This window comes from Macaca mulatta, chromosome 13 (assembly GCF_049350105.2).
Source record: "Macaca mulatta isolate MMU2019108-1 chromosome 13, T2T-MMU8v2.0, whole genome shotgun sequence".
NCBI classification, from domain to species: domain Eukaryota; kingdom Metazoa; phylum Chordata; class Mammalia; order Primates; family Cercopithecidae; genus Macaca; species Macaca mulatta.
In genome coordinates this window covers 5,243,845-5,262,761 of record NC_133418.1, presented here as the reverse complement: position 1 = coordinate 5,262,761, position 18,917 = coordinate 5,243,845, and the positions used below count along the sequence as shown (strand labels likewise).

Genomic DNA, 18,917 nt, shown 5'->3' with positions numbered 1-18,917 from the left:
GCCATGGGCCTGTGAGTTCCTACAAGGGGAATTCCAGAGGGACGTGCTGACTCATGGTCAGATCCTAATAACATTGGCTCATCTCTTGGCCTTCTCACCTTACTCAGGATCTCTCCAGTGTGTCCAGCAGCCCCACCTCCAGTCCCAAGACCAAAGTGACTGCGGTGACCTCTGCCCAGAAGTCCAGTCAGATTGGAAGCTCTCAGCTGCTGAAGAGACATGTGCAGCGGACAGAAGCTGTGCTGACCCACAAACAAGCTCAAGGTATAGGCACCCGGCCGGGGGCTCCTCCTGGGGCTGTCTGCTGGTGTTCATGCCACGTGGCGGCTGCACAGTATTGATATCGACGGCTTTTTCCAGGCGGATGGGAGGCACCCTTTCTCACATTTCTGTGCAGGCAAAGTTCAAAATTAATTACTGAAATGAATGGCAAGGCCTCTGAGTGAGTGGGGCTTTGTGATCACTAGTTACAGCTTTGTCTTGCTGTTCTGGGGAAGCTAGGCTTTATGAACATGTATATTGGCCTAAACTTTTTTCTACCTTGCCAGCCACTCCTCCAGTCAGGGCTCTCTGATCATAAGTATTGGGTGATTGATTTTATTAATCAGATTCTAGGGCAACTCACCTGGCATCATGCCCTTTCTTTGTTTGACCCTTGAAGCGTTAAGATTCTCACACTGAGACTTTCAGTGAAGTTTGTCAGGGTTGTCTACAGACAGGTTTCAGATGAGGCTGGGAAGTATTCATATAGTCGAAAGTAAGAGTTTGGTGAGCTGTAAGTGCTCTGAAAGGAGCTATAGAAAAGGGAGAGTTCACTGGGTGGGGAAAGAAGAAACAGTGCTCTGTCCCCCTTCCCCCACATTGATCCAGTTGGGTGGCCTTGATGTAAGGCTTCTTGGGCATTGGTGTTCAACGATGTGTCCAGGAGCATGTGTCACCTGAGCTTCTCAGGAATAGCGGTGCCTGGGAAGAGGCAGCAGCCAGAGCTGGCTGTCTGGTAGACAGACGTGGAGGGGATAGGAGGCTCATCTGTTTACTTTCCCTGTGTTTCTTTTAGTGGAGCCAAAGGATCAGAACCGAAACTCAGACCTCTTGTGAGTTTGCTTGTAAGAGTAGTACTAACAAGGAGTAGAAAAGTATGAGTGGATGGGAGGAGTTGAGAAATGAGGCCAGGCCCCGAGGGTCTGCGCGGATGCTGTGCCATGGATCTTCATGAGTGGTGGCCAGAGCCAAGTCCCTTGTGGACAGTGTGTCTTTACACTTCTGATGAAGACAGAGCTGGTGATGTGCTGTGCTTCTGGAAAGGGTGATTAGTTGAGAATCTAAGGACTTTGGAAGGCTGATTGGCAAGCTGGGTTTGAAATGGGGACCTAGGGTTTCATGGGGGAGAGTAGCAGCTTTAGAACCCTGGCTTAGCAGAGCTGATGGGCAAACAGGGAATACTAATAGCGAACATACATGGAGTCCTTCTTCATGGCACTCGCATTGCTGTAGTTTGTTGAGTTTTGGCATAGCCCCATGAGGCAGGTAGTACTAGTCAGTTTAGATGCTTCTACAGACCGACTCCATGGCAGAGTCAGGTTGCCATGCAGTAATTTCAGAAGGAGCCCCTATTGGCCATTTTCTACAACCTTTTTTCTTATTCCCTCTCTTTTTCTCCCTTCTCTGGCTGGCTGTGATTCTGTAATTCTTTCTGATTCATTCCAGCACAGTTTGCTGCTTTTCTGAAACAAAATATGCTGGTGAGGAAAGCTCTTCCTCCTGGCACCTCCTCCTGTCTCTTTGGTGAGTATTACTCTTTCTTGCCTGCTCGTCCACTGCATTCTGCTCCTCAACCCCTTATTTATTTTCCATCTCTCCCTCTCTTCTGCCTCAGTTTGGTTTCCTCCTGTTCTTTTCTCTCTTTTTCTTTGTGTTCTTTTGTTTTGCTGACCCCTGTTGCTTACTCTGTAGTCTTTGCCCTTTTTTCATTCTTTTGTTTGCTTCTTAGGGTATTTTCTTTTTTGTCTCTTAGTGTGGTTCTTTCTTTCACTGTGGTCTTGGCTCTGCTGCTTTTTTGTATGCCTGTGGCACTGCCTGTGAGTCTCAGTTTCCTTGTGTGTTTTTCTCCCTGCCTCTTGTCCTGTGTTTATCTGGTGGCTACAAGCCCACCAGTCACATATCAGCATAGACCCTGAAACTCCTTTCCCCTCCACCCTCCTTCCTACTCTGATTTTAGCCAATGCATTTGTCCCCTAAGCAATCCTTCTAGCTGGTTATGTCCTGACTGTTACCTCATGCCAGGACCCCTCCTCCATCCTCATGTGACTGCTGCCTTCCTCCCCACCCCAGTCTTTGCTTCCCTATGCTACAAGAGAACTAGGGTAGACTTCTGGGTTTAAAGAGGAGGGAATCTTTGAGGAAGCTTGAAAGATAACCTAAGAGTCCAAAAAGCTTGGCTGTATACATGATGAGCCTGTTTGATTCAGTGGAAGTGGAAGCCCATGTGTGAACAGATGGCCTTTGTCTGTGCTAGTACACATGACCTGGGGACCAGGTTGTGACATGGGCCAGTGTTGCCCTGTTACTTCTGGGCAGGAGCTGTGAGGTTGCCTGGTTGAGGTACTCTCTCCTAGTAGCTACTCATAGCCAGCTTTCAGTCCTGGTGACAGTCCTCTTCACTGCCTCCATTTGGCAAGTGAATCCTCAACCCTGGGCTCTTAGGGTAGGGTGGGACTCTTGAGAGCCTTTTGGAAAACTCTGCTTTTTAGAGAGAACTGGATGACCTGCTCCTCCATGAGTTCTCATAGAATGTTTAATGTCCCCAACTGTGTGATGATGTGGGGAGGGCTTGAGACAGGAAGATGATCATCACACTTTTTGAGTCTGGGAAGGACTGTTTACTTAATGTGTTGAGTCCTCTGTTGTTGTTGTTGTTGCTATTGACCTTGGCTAGGCAGGGTCGGGGTGTCTTCTGTCTCTTAATTCCTACCAACTCAGGCCCTTCCCTTCCAATTCCAGTGCAGGATGAGGGATGAGAAGGGAGCCATCCTCTAAGAAGGGCAAAGTGGGGTCCCCCACGGGCAGGGCCTGAGTGAAGTTGTCCTGAAGCATGGGCAGTCTCCTTTGAGGGGTAGCCCTGGACGTAGAGTGGTTCTCCTGTGTGTTTTACACACGGCTATGTTGGTGCTGCTATTGACTGAGTGTCTGTTGGGCTTTTTTGGATTGGGAGGATCTGAACTCAGCTCCATCTCTTAGTTCCCATTTCATCAGAACCACCGGAGGAAGGAGAGAAAGAGGATCTTAGGGTTCAGCTGAAGCGACACCATCCCTCGAGTCCCCTTCCTGGCAGTAAGACCTCCAAGCGACCAAAGATCAAGGTGTCCCTTATCTCCCAAGGGGACACAGCTGGAGGGCCTTGTGCTCCTTCCCAAGGAAGTGCTCCAGAAGGTGAGTTTCTCTTGCTACGACTGACCTCTCCTAGGTACACAGCATTGCCCTTTGGCGGCCACTCACCAGCATGTCAGCCTTTGCTTCATTTGGAGAGATGCCCGGAGCAAAGAAGGCATGAGGCTATACATGTGGTTAAAGTGGGCGTGAGCCCATCTGAATGAGGACCAAGCAGCAGGCAGAATACGAGAGGAAGCTGTGCCGTAGTTCAAAGCATCGTATATTTTGTTCTTTTTTTGTTTGCTTCAATTAAATGTACAGAATATTTCAGGAAGTTTAGAAAATAGAAGGAAAAAACCCCAGCTCTCTCTACTCTAGCATAGTTCATCTTTTTTCATCTTCCGGTTCTTGTCCGTAATCTCTTGCATTTAGCCTAAACTGTGGAACCTGCAAATGTAGTGGCCAAATAGGACTGACCGGGGCCTTGGGGTTTTCTGTTTTGCAGCTGCAGGTGGGAAGCCCATCACCATGACACTGGGGCAGGCTTCAGCAGGGGCCAAGGAGCTCACAGGACTTCTTACCACAGCCAAGTGAGTGTTTGTTGGACCATCTGTGTCTTTTCTTTTTTCCCTTCCCTCTGCTTCGGGTTCATTTAGTGCTTTGGAAAATGATGGATTCTGGGTTCTGTCAGTTTGGGAAATGTGACTTCCTTCGATAGGGATCTTTGTCTTGCTTTTGGGTCAACCCAGAGTTCATTTTTACTTCAGATTCCAAAGTGCCCCCTGCCTTTTGCTGTAAGTCTTGTAAGTAAGGACTTCTAGAAGACTAGAGGCCAGGTTCAGAAAGGGGAACAAAGAAGCTGAAGATTCTTGGTGTGTGTCTGCTGCTGAAAGCCTTGCTGGGCCCCACTCTGTACCCTGCCTGTGTTGCTAGGGCTTGCTGCCCTGTGACCTTTGGATAACAGAGCTCCTTCCTTTGTCTCCAGGTCCAGTTCTTCTGAAGGTGGAGTCTCAGCCAGCCCAGCCCCTTCCGTGGTCTCCAGCAGCACTGCACCCAGTGCCTTGCACACACTGCAGAGCCGCCTGGTGGCCACCTCTCCTGGCAGCTCCCTCCCAGGTATCTTGTGGCCCAGCATTCTCCCCTTCCAACACAGAATTTTTGGTCTGCTGCTGGTAGGTGGTCCTGGGAAAGCATCCCTGGAGCTGAATCCACAGCATGGGCCTCTGGGTCTTAGAGTGATCATAGAGGCTTTACGTGAAACTGGAATTAGCTTGGGCAGAGGGATTCCTTGGCCTTGAATAAATGCAGTGAGTAAATGTCCTGGTCTGCAAGTGATTAAATGTTCCAGTCCACAGGTGCTGTATCCTCTACTGTAAGGAGAAATAGCCGATAGGACGTATATGTGTAGTCAGCCTTTCTTATCCACAGGAGATTGGTTCTAGGACCCTCACCGCTACCAAAATCCATGGATGCTCAAGTCCCTTATATGAAACTATGTCATACAGTTGGCATTCCATATCTACAGGTTTCTATCCGTGTGGTCGTTTGAATCTGTGAATCTGCTGCGAATCCCACAGATAATTGAGGGCTGACTATGGTTTTATTTTGCTGTTTTAAGCACATCTGACTGAATAAAACTGGAAATGGTGCTACACTGGGCATTAGCAAAATGAGACATTTTTCTGTCTGTGCTTGTCTCTCATTTTGTCCTACCCACTAACGCTACTTTGAAAGACCTGTTGCCGGCCGGGCGCGGTGGCTCAAGCCTGTAATCCCAGCACTTTGGGAGGCCGAGACGGGCGGATCACGAGGTCAGGAGATCGAGACCATCCTGGCTAACACCGTGAAACCCCGTCTCTACTAAAAATACAAAAAACTAGCCGGGTGAGGTGGCGGCCGCCTGTAGTCCCAGCTACTCCGGAGGCTGAGGCAGGAGAATGGCCTAAACCCGGGAGGCGGAGCTTGCAGTGAGCTGAGATGTGGCCACTGCACTCCAGCCCGGGCTACAGAGCAAGACTCCGTCTCAAAAAAAAAAAAAAAAAAAAAAAAAGACCTGTTGCCTGAGCCCAGCAGGGCCAAGGCATTGCAGAAACCCTTCTCCTGGCCAGGCACGGTGGCTCAAGCCTGTAATCCCAACACTTTGGAAGGCCGAGGTGGGTGGGTCACCTGAGGTCAGGAGTTTGAGACCAGCCTGGCCAATATGGTGAAACCCCGTCTCTACTAAAAATACAAAAAATTAGCCGGGTGTGGTGGCGGGAATCTGTAAACCCAGCTACCTGGGAGGCTGAGGCAGGAGAATCTCTTGAACCCGGGAGGTGGAGGTTGCAGTGAGCGGAGATTGCGCCATTGCACTCCAGCCTGGGAAACGAGTGAAACTCCGCCTCAAAAAAAAAAAAAAAAAAAAAAGAAACCCTTCTCCTTTAAGAGAACCTTTTTTTTTTTTTTTTTGAGACAGAGTCTCGCTCTGTCGCCCAGGCTGGAGTGCAGTGGCTGGATCTTGGCTCACTGCAAGCTCAGCCTCCCGTGTAGCTGGGACTACAGGCGCCCGCTACCTCGCCTGGCTAGTTTTTTGTATTTTTTAGTAGAGACGGGGTTTCACTGTGTTAGCCAGGATGGTCTTGATCTCCTGACCTCGTGATCCGCCCGTCTCGGCCTCCCAAAGTGCTGGGATTACAGGCTTGAGAAGAGAACCTTTTTTACTGCTTTGAGGCTACTTCCTTTCTGCTTTGATTGTGTGAGGCGAAGTGAAAGTTGGGTATTTAGAATTCTTTTGGCTTAAAAAGTTCTTCTTCTGCCCTGGAAAGAAAGGAACAAACTTGGGTTTCTCAAAATGGCCCAAAATGTATGACTGATGGTTTGCAGCAGGTGCAGAGCAAATCCGGGGCAGTGTCTGGCACAGTACCTTTCCTGTGTGGCATCCACTGCGTGTGTGCCTGGCTGGGGAGACCTTCTTGCCTTCTTTCTGAGGACGGGGGTGTCCAAGGGCAAGCACAGTTGGTGTTTTAGTTGGTGGTGAGGGTGGATGGATGTGGCTGCTCTTGGGATAGTGCAAGTGATTGAGTCTCTACTGATTCCTGCTATGTCCTCTCTTAGGGGCCACATCAGCCAGCAGCCTCCTCCAAGGCCTCAGCTTCAGCTTGCAGGATATCAGCAGCAAGACCTCTGGCCTTCCAGCAAATCCCTCCCCAGGACCAGCCCCACAGGTGCACATCTGCCATCTGCTGGGCTGGGCAGGTGTAGGGAGGAGGCCTCCTCAGCTCAGTTGGTTTTGGCAGGGAAACTAGGTCTGGAGTCAAGTGGGTCAAGGACAAACAGCCTTCTAGCTACACAGCAGGGAACTTCCAAAGGTTAAGGTCTATCATTTACTGTGTGACCTTGGGCAAGTTTCTTGACCACTCTGTTTTTGTTTCCTTGTCTATAAAATGAGGTAATAATAGTACCTCCCTCATAGAGTTGTTGTAAGAGTGAAATAATATATGCAGAATGCCTGGAAGAGTACCTTGCATGTAGTAGGCACTCAATACATGTTAGCCTTTAATAATATGCTGTGGGCCCTCCAAACTCGAACGTTGCTGTTGGGCGACAGCTTCTGATCACCTGGGCTTGTGTGTCCCACAGGCCACCAGTGTGAAGTTGCCCACCCCCATGCAGAGCCTGGGTGCCATCACCACGGGCACCAGCACCATTGTCCGTACCATTCCTGTGGCCACCACTCTCTCCTCCTTGGGTGCCACTCCTGGTGGGAAGCCCACAGCCATCCACCAGCTGCTGACCAATGGGGGCCTCGCTAAGTTGGCAAGCAGCCTCCCTGGCCTGGCTCAGATCTCTCACCAAGCATCAGGTGAGTCTCATGAGAGCTGTGGGGACTCCCAGGTCTGGGGTCTTCCCCCGAGGACCTTCCCATCTCATGTGGGCAAGGTGTGATGTTGAAACCAGTCCCACAGGGTCCTGGCATTGACCTTCGGATTCCGCTGTGTGGACCCATCCCCCAGAGAGGTTGAGCGAACACAGGCTGTTTCCTGTTGCCTTTCAGATTGACCGATAGTGCATAGATGACCCAGCTGGGGAGGAGGCCAAGGGACTGTGTTATGTGGGGGAGAAGCTCTCCAGGAAAGGAAAGCCTCAGCAGAAAGTGGAGAGTGTGACTCAAAAATACTGCTTCTCTCTCTCTATCTCAGGCTTGAAGGTCCCCACCACCATTACTCTGACACTTCGTGGCCAGCCGAGCAGGATCACCACACTGAGCCCTATGGGCTCAGGAGCAGCCCCATCCGAGGAGCCCTCTTCCCAGGTGCTGCCCTCCAGCTCACAGGTGAGTCTGCCAGGAAGGACTGAGGACATGGGCTTCATTGTTGGGAAGTTTGAGACCAGCTGACTGGCTGATTGAAGGGGCTGCCCATGCACTGGACAGACGAGATTCAGATTCAAATTCAAATCTGAACTCTGGAGTTTGGCTTTGTAATACTGAGCGAATCATGGACCTCTTTGAGCCTCCTCTTCTACATCTCTCCCTGGATATTGTGAAGATTGTGTATGTTCAAGTGGGTCGCAGTGCCTAGTATTTAATGTTTTTGTTTGCTTTTCCTTTCATTTAATTTTTTTTCTCATCCTTGGTTTCATCCTTCAGAGTTGTGAGTAGAGGCTACTTAGCTAATGCTCTTTCTTTGTTTTTATTTTTATTTTTTGAGATGGAGTGTTGCTGTATTGCCCCAACTGGAGTGCAGTGGTGCAATCTCGGCTCCCTGCAACCTCCACCTCCCTGGTTCAAGCAATTCTCCTGCCTCAGCCTCCCAAGTAACTGGGATTACAGGCACCCACCACCATGCCCGGCTACAACAGGGTTTCACCATGTTGACCAGGCTGGCCTCGTACTCCTGACCTCAAGTGATCTACTTGTCTTGGCCTCTGAAAGTGTTGGGATTACAGGCGTGAGCCACCGCTCCTGGCCCTTTGTTTTTTTTTTTTTTGAGACGGAGTCCTGCTCTGTCGCCCAGGCTGGAGTGCAGTGGCCGGATCTCAGCTCACTGCAAGCTCCGCCTCCCAGGTTTACGCCATTCTCCTGCCTCAGCCTCCCGAGTAGCTGGGACTACAGGCACCCGCCACTTCGCCCGGCTAGTTTTTTGTATTTTTTAGTAGAGACGGCGTTTCACCGTGTTAGCCAGGATGGTCTTGATCTCCTGACCTCGTGATCCGCCTGTCTCGGCCTCCCAAAGTGCTGGGATTACAGGCGTGAGCCACCGCGCCCGGCCTCTTTCTTTGTTTTTGTTTTTTTTTGAGACGGAGTCTCGCTGTGTCACCCAGGATGGAGTGCAGTGGCCGGATCTCGGCTCACTGCAAGCTCCGCCTCCCAGGTTCACGCCATTCTCCTGCCTCAGCCTCCGAGTAGCTGGGACTACAGGCGCCCGCCACCACGCCCGGCTAGTTTTTTGTATTTTTAATAGAGACGGGGTTTCACCATGTTAGCCAGGATGGTCTCGATCTCCTGACCTCGTGATCCACCCGCCTTGGCCTCCCAAAGTGCTGGGATTACAGGCTTGAGCCACCGCGCCCGGCCTCTTTCTTTGTTTTTAAGGACATGGGGACAGAGATAGCTCACTATGTTGCCCAAGCTGGCCTCGAACTCCTAGGTTTAAGTGGTCCTCCTGCCTCGGCCCCCAAGTATAATACTCTTTCTTTGACGTTGGCTTTCCAGCACTGTGCCTTCCCGTATCTTGGCATGTATGGCTGTCTTTTTAGGGCACAGCTAGGTTTTTATAGGTCTCACCCAGGAAGTCATGATTAGTTTCTCTTAGCTGATCTGATTTCCATTGTGACCTTTTCAAGTCAAATGTTTCTAATCTTAAAACGGTGATCTGAGGAGCCACTCAAAGATTAGAAGTTAAGCCAAAAAAGAGTTCGAGTCTAGTATCGAGTGTGCTTTCCTTCAGTATCTCCTGTGCAACTGAGGCCTTCCTGTGTCTCCCTGTCCTGTGTCTCCCTGTCCTTTCCGTCATGTTAACCTGCTTGTGAACTGGAGGTGCAGTGATAGTTCTGAGCCATTCTAAAAGCTCTTCTGTCACTTCCTCTCTAGGGAAAATACTGCACAGAGGTCAACACCTGACATTCACTGGGACCATAGCTACCTTTTTTTGCAGAGGGATGGAAATGTTTTAATTTTATCTTGTTTCTTATTTTTTCAATTATAAAAATGATTATGCTTATTTTAAATAATTCAAACATGTTAGAAATAATTAATTTAGAAAGGGAAGGTTTCCCATGATGCTACTCCCAGAGATGATGATCACTGTTAATAGCTTGATATGGATCCATTCAGATTTTTTTTTCTACACAAAGTATGTTATTTTATTTGTTTTGTACAAATATGGGATTACAGAGTATGGACTGTTTTGTAACTTGCCCTTTTTTATAAATCATGTCATGACACATTTCTCTGTCTACGTCTTTCAGAGGCTGGCTAGTATTTCACTGAGTAGATGTAAGAAGATGTATGTCACCACCTTCTGTTAGGTAGATAGCTGGGTTCTATTCTGGTTTTTGATATTTTAAATAATGCTCTGGTGAACACTCTTGCTTATTCTTGTGTACCTTTGGGACCATTTCTCCAGGCTAGAGAGTAAGTAGAGAATGTGTACGTCTAATATCTGGGCAGCTGCTCACTAACTGCCCTTCCAAAAGTTTTTGCTACTTTACAATGCTAGCCACAGTGATGAAAATATCTGTTTCGTATTTTGTGGAAATCAATATTTTTAACTTGATTAATCTGGGTGAAAAATGAAATTGTTTTAATGTGCATTTTCCTGATTACTTAAGAAGTTTTATGTCTTTTATGAAATGTTTGTCATACTCTGTGAATTATAGTGGCTTTATTCAGATGTTAATTCTTTGTCTGTTACGCAAGTTGCATATATGTTATTCCTGTCAGTGGCTCATCTTTTTTTTTTCTTCTATTGAAGCATTCATTGAATGTCAGTCATTTAACTTTTATTTCTGGATCATACAGCCATTTAAATTTTTCATATAGTAAAATCTTCAAATATTTTCCTTTGTAGCTCCAAAGTTTTATGCCTTAAGAAAACTAGCCCTATCACAAGGATATAAAAGTAATCCTTTTTCCTTTTAAAATTTGAATTGTGGTAAAACATCTGTAACATACAATTTACCATTTTAGCCATGTTTCAAGCTTACAGTTCAGTAGCATTGAGTACATTCACATTGTGGTACAGCCATCACCATCATCCATCTGCAGAACTTTGCTGTCATCCCATACTGAAACTCTCTGTGTTTTCTTATAATGCTTTTGTTTGTTTCCTTTAATTCCTTATAGTTCACTTTTGTATGTTAAGTGAGGTAAGGATGAGTCCATTCATCATTCCTCCACTCATCTAGAATCCACTGCTCTTACATTCCAAAGTACTGAACACACATGGGCCTGTTCTGTCATTTTGAATCTGTCTATCCTATGCTGGCTTTCTGTTACAGGCTGATAGTATGGATCTTGAAGTTAAGGGAGTGTCGATTCTGTTTCTAGTTTGCTAAGATAATCTTCATTCTTTTCCTTTCTCTTGATAGTTTTGAATTTTGAATTTTGTCCATTATTCTTTTAGAATCACATGAAACGAATTAGGATAAACATTTCCCTTTTTTTTTCCTTTTTTTGAGACAGAGTCTCACTCTTGTCACCCAGGCTGGAGTGCAGTGGCGTGATCTCAGCGCACTGCAACCTCTGCCTCCCAAGTTCAAGCGGTTCTCCTGCCTCAGGCTCCTGAGTAGCTGGGACTATAGGCTTGCGCCACCACCCCCAGCTAATTTTTGTATTTTTAGTAGAGACGGGGTTTCACCATGTTGGCCAGGCTTGTCGTGAACTCCTGATCTCAAGTGATCCACCCACCTCGGACTCCCAAAGTGCTGGGATTACAGGCGTGAGCCATCACGTCCAGCCAACATTTTCTTTTAATCAGTTAAAATGATGAGTTACTTTAATAGGTTTCCTAATATCAAACTGTGTGAATTCTAGATTCAGTGGCAGAATAGTGTCCTGTTTTTATTGTACATACAAAGGCAACAAGACCCTATCAAAATGAAAAAAGAAAGAAGCTAAGCGTTTCAAAAGAAAAGCATGTCTATTCTATTTGCTTTTATTTTACTTAGGATTTTGTCATCTATATTAATCTATTCAGGCTTTGGCCCATAGTTTTCTTCCCCTCCACCCCCTACTTTTGTGTGTGTGTGCTTTTCTTTGTCTAGTTATGTAAAAGGGGTAATTCAATCCTTGTAGAATGAGATGGGAAGTGTTTTTCCCCTCTCATACTCTTAAACAATTTTATAGTACAGAAATGATAGTTCCTTGATGGTTTGATAGACGTGACCTACAAAGCCATTTGGGCCTGTTTTTAGAGTGTCTTCACCTTTGCTGATGCCAGGTTGATCCACAACTAGAACACAGATCCTGCCGTGTGGTCCCTTCCTCCTGCGTTAGGTAACCCGTCTCAGCTTGCCATGGCCTGGGCAAGCTGGTTACCACTGAAAAGAGAGTAGAGGTCGTTGAGAATCCGCCTTGCCCGTGGCTCTGTTGAAGCACAGAATAAAGATCGAAGTCTGGCCTTCTAACTGATGATGTTAACATGAGATTAGTTTTCATCTTAATAGAATGGGCGAAGGCTGGGCCTGGTGCCTCACGCCTATAATCCCAGCACTTTGGGAGGCCGAGGCAGGTGGATCACGAGGTCAAGAGATCGAAACCATCCTGGCCAAAATGGTATGAGAGGGCAAAATACAAAATGGTATGAGAGGGTAAAATACAAAATGGTATGAGAGGGCAAAATACAAAATGGTATGAGAGGGGAAAACCCGTCTCTACTAAAAATACAAAAATTAGCCGGGCATGGGGGTGCACACCTGTAGTCCCAGCTACTCGGGACGCTGAGGCAAGAGAATCGCTTGAACCCAGGAGGCGGAGGTTGCAGTGAGCCGAGATCGCGCCATTGCACTCCAGCCTGGGCGACAGAGCCAGACTCCGTCTCAAAATAAGTAAATAAATAAATAAAATGAGTATGTAATTGCTAGGAGGGGTCAGGTGGTGATTCTTTTCTAACAAGCAAGGGGATGTTATTAGATTAAGGCTTCTTGCTGATTCAAAAGCTTCTAATAGTTAACTCAGTGTTCAGACTGCCAGACAGAGCACTGGACTATGGGTCAGGTCGTCTGTTTTCAGCCAGCTGTGTGATCCTGGGCAAATCACCTAGCCTTCTGGGCTTTGGTTTTCTTACCTGGTATAGTGAGGAAGTTGACTTAATTCAGTGACTGTTGTGGTGGCAGGATCAGAATCTCCTCAGGCTTTGGGAATCTAGGTGTTTTAATGCTTAGAAACAAACTACCCATCTTTTGACATTTGTGAGGCAACTGGAAATTTGAACACTGACCGGATACTTGTTGATATTACAGAATTGTTAACCTTTTTAATGTGTGATAATGCTATTGTTGTTAGGATTTTAAAACGGTCCTTTTTAATTTTAGGGTTCCATATTGCAATATTTATGGATGGAGTGAATTTAAAAAGAAAAGTGGACACCAATTAGACTGCTCTAAGATCTGTGTAAACACCTAATTATCTGTTTCGTTTCTGGCACGGATTGGTGTTTACCGCGTTTCCTTCATGGGAATGGACTGTTGTGTACTCCTCAGCTGAGAAGCTGCAGGGAGGAAGAGAACAGACAGACTCTGTTGTGCCCTGCATCAGAGTCCAAAAAATGGACTCCCTACCTGTGGTTATAAGATCTCTGTCCTGCTGGCCATACCAGGACCTTGTCAGCCTGGCAAGCAGCACCTCTAGCTGGCGGCCTATGGCAGTGGCCTCACTGTAGCCTTGTAGCAGGCTGTGGGCAAGCTGGCTCACTCTAAGGTGTATTCATAATCAGAATAGAGTGATCATCTGTGCACAGCCCTGCCTTTGGACAGGGAAGCCCATGAGGTTTTGTTTTTGTTTTTTATTGAGATGGGGTCTTGCTGTATTGCCCATGTTGGTCTGGAACTCCTGGGCTCCAGCAGTCTTCCCACCTCAGCCTCCCAAAGTGCTAGAATTGAAGTCATGAGGTTTGATTGTCAAACCCTTCTTCATTGGTGTGATTATGACTCACTGCAGTCTCAACCTCTTGGGCTTAAACAATCCTGTGGCCTCGGCCTCCCAAGTAGCTGGGCCTATAGGCATGCAGCACTATGCTCACCTAATTTTTGAAAAAATTTTGTAGAGATGGGCTAAGTTGCCCAGGCTGGTCTTAAACTTCTGGGCTCAGGCAGTCCTCCTGCCTTGGCCCCCCCAAAGTGTTGGGATTATAGGCATGAGCCTCCTCACCTGGCCTTCCCTCCTTTACTGCATTCTCAGAGACCTCTTGGGAGTTTCCCAGTGGGGAGACTTAGAAAGGTGGGGAAAGCCTTGGTGACAAAGGCCACCTCCCTACTCACTTCCTTATTCTTAAGCTGCAGGGCTCAACATTGATAGCATCCCCCCACACCTACATGTCTAAGGCCTCAAAATCAGAACAGTCATGAAGATCTTCCCTTCTGTTCTGTTGCCCTTAAAAACTCACCGATTTCCTTTTTTCTGCATTCCTTTTCTGTCCTCATGCATAATAATAAGAGGTGACCTTTGTTGAGCACAGATTACACTCAGGTGCTTTATGTGGATTATTTCATTTAATCCTTACAGTGACCCTGGAAAGTAGATGCTGTCATCTGCCTCTTACAGGCAAGGAAAAGGAGGCTCAGAGAACATAGGCACTTGCCTTAAAAAGTGGAAAGTTGAGTCTCTGACTCTAGAGTCCATGTTCTGTTAACCACTTGGCAGCTACAACACATGTCCTTGTGTATCCAGCTTCTTTCCTATTGAGAATTACTTCTTTAAAATAAATTCTCAGGAGTCAAGATGATTGGGTTAGAGGGTCTGAATGTGATGATAACCTGTCAGAGCTTTGACCCTTCTTCACTACCTCTCCTGCCACAGCGCCTGCCTCCAGCACCCTGAAGATGCTGTGTGATATGTCCTCCTTACCAAGTTGGTGATGGCTGCCTCATGGTGGGCCCTGGGCACGTGTGTGGTCCTGCTGAGCCGTCCACGTGTCTGAAGACCTCTTTAAGACAGTCATTTTTGCCTCTCCGCCAACTGTCTTCAGAGTTGGGCTGTTGAGTCTTCAGAGAAACCATTAGGTTAGGTGATATGGTGCCAGCAAGGGAAGCACCATCGTCCAGGATCTGCAGATCTGGTTCCTGGGATCCCCAGACTCCTCAGCAGATCTGGCTGTACCTGGATCAGAGCCACTTCTTCCCCCGCTAAAGCTGTGGTTTGACCCAAGGGTCAGTATATAGGACTGCCTGCTGCATTTAATGAAGGTGTTTCCTTTTGGAAGTCTGTGCTACCCTCTGCGCCCAGCTGGGAGGAGACATCCATCTGGTCTGGGGTTTCGGGAGTTAGAATGGAAAGCCCTTTGCTAAAGACTGGAGTCATCTGACCTGCCAACTGGTGGTTCAGAGCCGGAAGGGCTTGTTTAGGTCGTCACTGTTGCCTTCATCAGCAGCCATGGGAGAGTGCTCCCCATGCAACCCCACCTTAGAAACCACGTCATGCTGAGTAGCTTGCTGACACCTGAAACTTCTGGTTTTTGTTAGTGTCACAGTGAAGGCAAAGAGAACTGGGCCGTCATCTTTCAGCCTCGTTGACTTACTCTAGATGTTGGGAGCGGTGGATGCCAGGTGAAACCTGGCCCCTTTGTCCTTTTCACCGTGCTTTGGGCAGTCTCTGTATCCAGAGAGTCCGCAGGTTCAGGTAAGCTGAAGAGGAGGAGTAGAACAGCAGAGGAAGCGGCTCGAAGGACATGCCAGTAAGCCCGGTGGTTTGTGCTTAGGTCTCTGCTCTGCCACCCAAGGAACTAGTGATTCAGCTGGTGATAAAAAGAAGAATTTGCCAAGTCAGAGAAGAAACCCTAACCCTGGAAAATCCTCTGTCTCCAGTCTCTGGAGGGAAGCAGGGACAACAAGCTAAGGTAGTATCTTGGCCATCCCAGAAAACTTGTGGCATTAGGATGATGAAGGCCATGCTTCAGTGTTTTCATTTCTATTTCATGAGACTTTTTGTCTTCCTGCTTACAAGTGGGAAGATGATTGACAGTGACTCTACTATGCAGGGCTGTTGGTACCAACCTGAGCCCTATAGGTGGCAATCCCTGGAGAAGTAGTCACAGAAGATGGAGCTCTGATCCCCTGCTTACCTCTTCCAACACTTGTGTGCAAAGATAGTTTTAGATTTGGTTTAGGAGCCATCCTCCAGAACAGGCTCCCATACTTAGAATGTTTCTAGTTAAGGTAATAAATTAGGCAACCCAAGTGTGACTCTACTCAAGTGTCCTTTTCTGTAGGCAGGAAGGGCCTACGACGTGGCTTAAATAATAGTCCATGGTCCTGACCCACAGTACAGTGTGTATCTACACCGGGCCACCTGTGTTCAATCTGGGAGCCTTCCTGGCCAGTCTGAGTGGCAGCCAGAAGGGAGCTCATAGTGTCTAGGAGTCTCAGGCAAGGTAGGTCAGGGTACTGTGGGCAGGGGGGATGTGTGTGATAGGAGAGGGTACCCTAAACAGCATGCCTTCCCTCCCTGACCTGAAAAGCTGATCTCAACAGGGATTCACACAGAATTAGGCTGTGTTTTTGCATTAGCTGGTAGGTGACTTTCTCAAAATTCTTAAATTCAGGAAGTATTTAGTAAACTTGAGGAAGGTATGAAATCTGGAGGAGGCATCCAGGACCCAGGGGTTTGATAGCTTTACAGGTAGGATCATACCACACCAAAAGAGCAGTGGACAGTGAGACTATATGAGCTGTATGAAGCTTTTAGGAATCATTTAGGACAGACAGAGCCCTGAACAACCCGTTCATGACTTAAGTTGTTGGCTCAGTGTATGCTGGGGACAAAGAAAAACTAACAAGCCGACCTGCCTTTATGGTAAATTCTAGTGTGCTTGCAAGGGATGACTTCCTGAGGTGTGGTCTATCCACCTTGAAGAACTTCACAACTGAAGAAGGGGAGCTGTGAGAACATGGATTGTTCTACACCTTGGACAGGGTAACAGGAAGTGGCTGAGGCCTAGAGTCATGTTTTCCAGTTCCCTTCGCAAACTGTATTTCTTGGAACGCAAAAGGAAGGTTTACCTATTTCCTAGAACACCTGGAATCCATAACCTCAGAAAGTGATACTATTGGTAGAAAATGTGGAAGGATCAGGAAGGTCTTAGATTCTTGGATGACAGATGTATGTTGATGCCCTATGGAGATGTCCTTGTGCTTTGAGGTCACGGAGGCAGGAAGACCTGTCTGCTCTTGGTCTCACCACTAAAACAGTCTTGGGCTGGATGAGTTATAGAGCTGAGGGGCTGTGATGGTTCTGTTCTTACATTAAACAATTAAAAACACCAAAAACAACATTTGGATTGCTTCAGCTTCTTTTCAGTTGACTTCTTATATGTATTCTGGTAACCACCCAATGAAGTGGGCACAGAAGATAGAGCTAAGATATTGTAAGGCCAGTGATCATCACCTCACCAGTGCCAGGTGGTGTGAGGTGGTACTCTAATTTCCTTTTTGTTTTTTTGGGTTTTTTTTCTTTTTGAGATGGAGTCTCTCACTGTTGCTCAGGCTGGAGTGCTGTGGCGCTATCTTGGCTCACTGCAACCTCTGCCTCCTGGGTTCAAGCGATTCACCTGCCTCAGCCTCCCAAGTAGCTGGGATTACAAGCGCCCGCCACCACACCCAGCTATTTTTTTGTATTTTTAGTAGAGACGGGGTTCCACTATGTTGGCCAAGCTGGTCTCAAACTCCTGACCTTGTGATCCGCCCACCTCAGCCTCCCAAAGTGTTAGGATTACAGGGATGAGCCATTGCGCCCAGCCTGTAATTTCCTGTTTACAAGTGAGGAAACAGGCACAGGGCAGTCAAACAGCAGGAAATGGCAGAAGCAGTACTGGAACCCAGGTAGTCTGATGTCGGTGTCTTTTCTACTTTGCACTGTGCTAGGGTTCTAAGATGGGAGACTGGAAGTAGAGATTAGCCCAAGAGGTGAGAAGATGGTGGCTTGGCCTGCATGTGACCTTTTCAGTTTACTTCCCACCAGGCCAAGAGTAATCGATGTTGCTATGGTGGGGCTCTTGGCTGAGCTTACGTCAGTAGGTGGGGTCCCTCCACCTTGATCCTGAAAGATCAGTATCCCTTTGCACTTCCCATACCTCCACCCACCCCCAATAAATACATAAAGATTTAGAGATGAATGAATGAATTCCAACCTCTAGATTATTCGTTAACTTGTGTTCCGGAGGACCTTCCTTCTAACCCCTAAATTCCAGGTCCCTACCCTTGGCATTGGAGCCCTCTGGGTGGAGGCCATAGTTCTGGTATGCTGCTTGGAGTGTCCAGTATACCTGGGCACATCGTGTTACCCTCCTTAGTAGACATCTGATTTGCTGTCTTCTCCCTCAAACTCTAGTCTCACTGACTTGAGCAGTCAGCTCAAGCGAGACGAGGATTAGATTGTTAAAATGACAGCTGTCTGAAGCTTCAGGGGTATGGGGACAGGGCCATAGCAAATAATGATGCAGACAAGTCTTTGTTACCTTTTTATCTCTTTTTCAAGCACACATTTTGGTCAGGGTTGATGGCTGCAAGAAGGAGAAACCTATTCACCACCAAAATAGCTCTGAAAGGGAATATTCTCTCATGAGGCATTTTTATAGACAAGGAGCCTCACGGTTTTTGCTACTTGCCTCATGACCTCAACTGACTTGGACTTGCCAGGATCCAGTTTTGATCCTGTTGTCACAGGACTTTTCAGCTGCAGAACCCTTCATGGATGGCTGGTCTCTTTCACTCAGTTCAAATTCTGAAGACAGCCTGATTGGCTCACTCTCACTTGTGGGTTGGTTCTCCTTATCTCTTCCCACCCAGTCCAATCATAGTATCCAGAAGATGAAGTCATGTGATTCAAATCATTACTTTTCTAAGGAGAAGAAGATGGATTTAAACAAAACAAAGCAAAACACTGCTGGGCTGTTAGATATGTGTGTTTTTAACCTGCAGTTATAGTATAGTATAACACCCTTCACCAAGTTTCCCCCGGTACTTACATCTCACATAACTATAATACAAAATTAAAACCAGGAAGTTGGTACAATGTGTGTGTATAGTTCTATGTCATTTAATCACTGTAGCCATAAACAAAATACAGAATGGTTCCATCAGCCCAAAGATCTCCCTCATGCCATCCCTTTATAGTCACATCCATCTCCTTCCCCACCATTCCTGACCCTAGCAACCAGTAATCTCTTCTGCTTGTCCTAAATGAGATGATGTATAAATGGAATCCTACAGTGCATGGCCTTTTGAGATTGTCTTGTTTTCACTCAGTATGATTTCCCTGATACACATCCAAGTTGTTGTATGTATATGAGTAGTTTATTCCTTTTATTGCTAAGTGGTATTTCATGGTATGGGTTTAGCACAGTTTGTGTAACAAT

General features: G+C 47.1%; 1 protein-coding gene across 50 annotated transcripts in view; it reads left to right on the top strand.

The window, feature by feature from the left end:
* KANSL3 (KAT8 regulatory NSL complex subunit 3) overlaps positions 1–18,917 on the top strand; it is an 88,132-nt gene that overhangs the window by 31,415 nt on the left and 37,800 nt on the right. For 16 of the 50 annotated variants that reach the window (XR_013402406.1, XR_013402416.1, XR_013402414.1 and 13 more), the window contains 8 exons: positions 108–264; positions 1,708–1,785; positions 3,238–3,429; positions 3,875–3,959; positions 4,355–4,485; positions 6,463–6,572; positions 6,988–7,210; positions 7,548–7,681. Coding sequence is in view for 26 of the 50 variants with exons in the window: in XM_077958464.1 (XP_077814590.1) it covers positions 108–264; positions 1,708–1,785; positions 3,238–3,429; positions 3,875–3,959; positions 4,355–4,485; positions 6,463–6,572; positions 6,988–7,210; positions 7,548–7,681 (1,110 nt within the window). In the remaining 24 variants the exon portion in view is untranslated. 50 annotated transcript variants of the gene reach the window in all.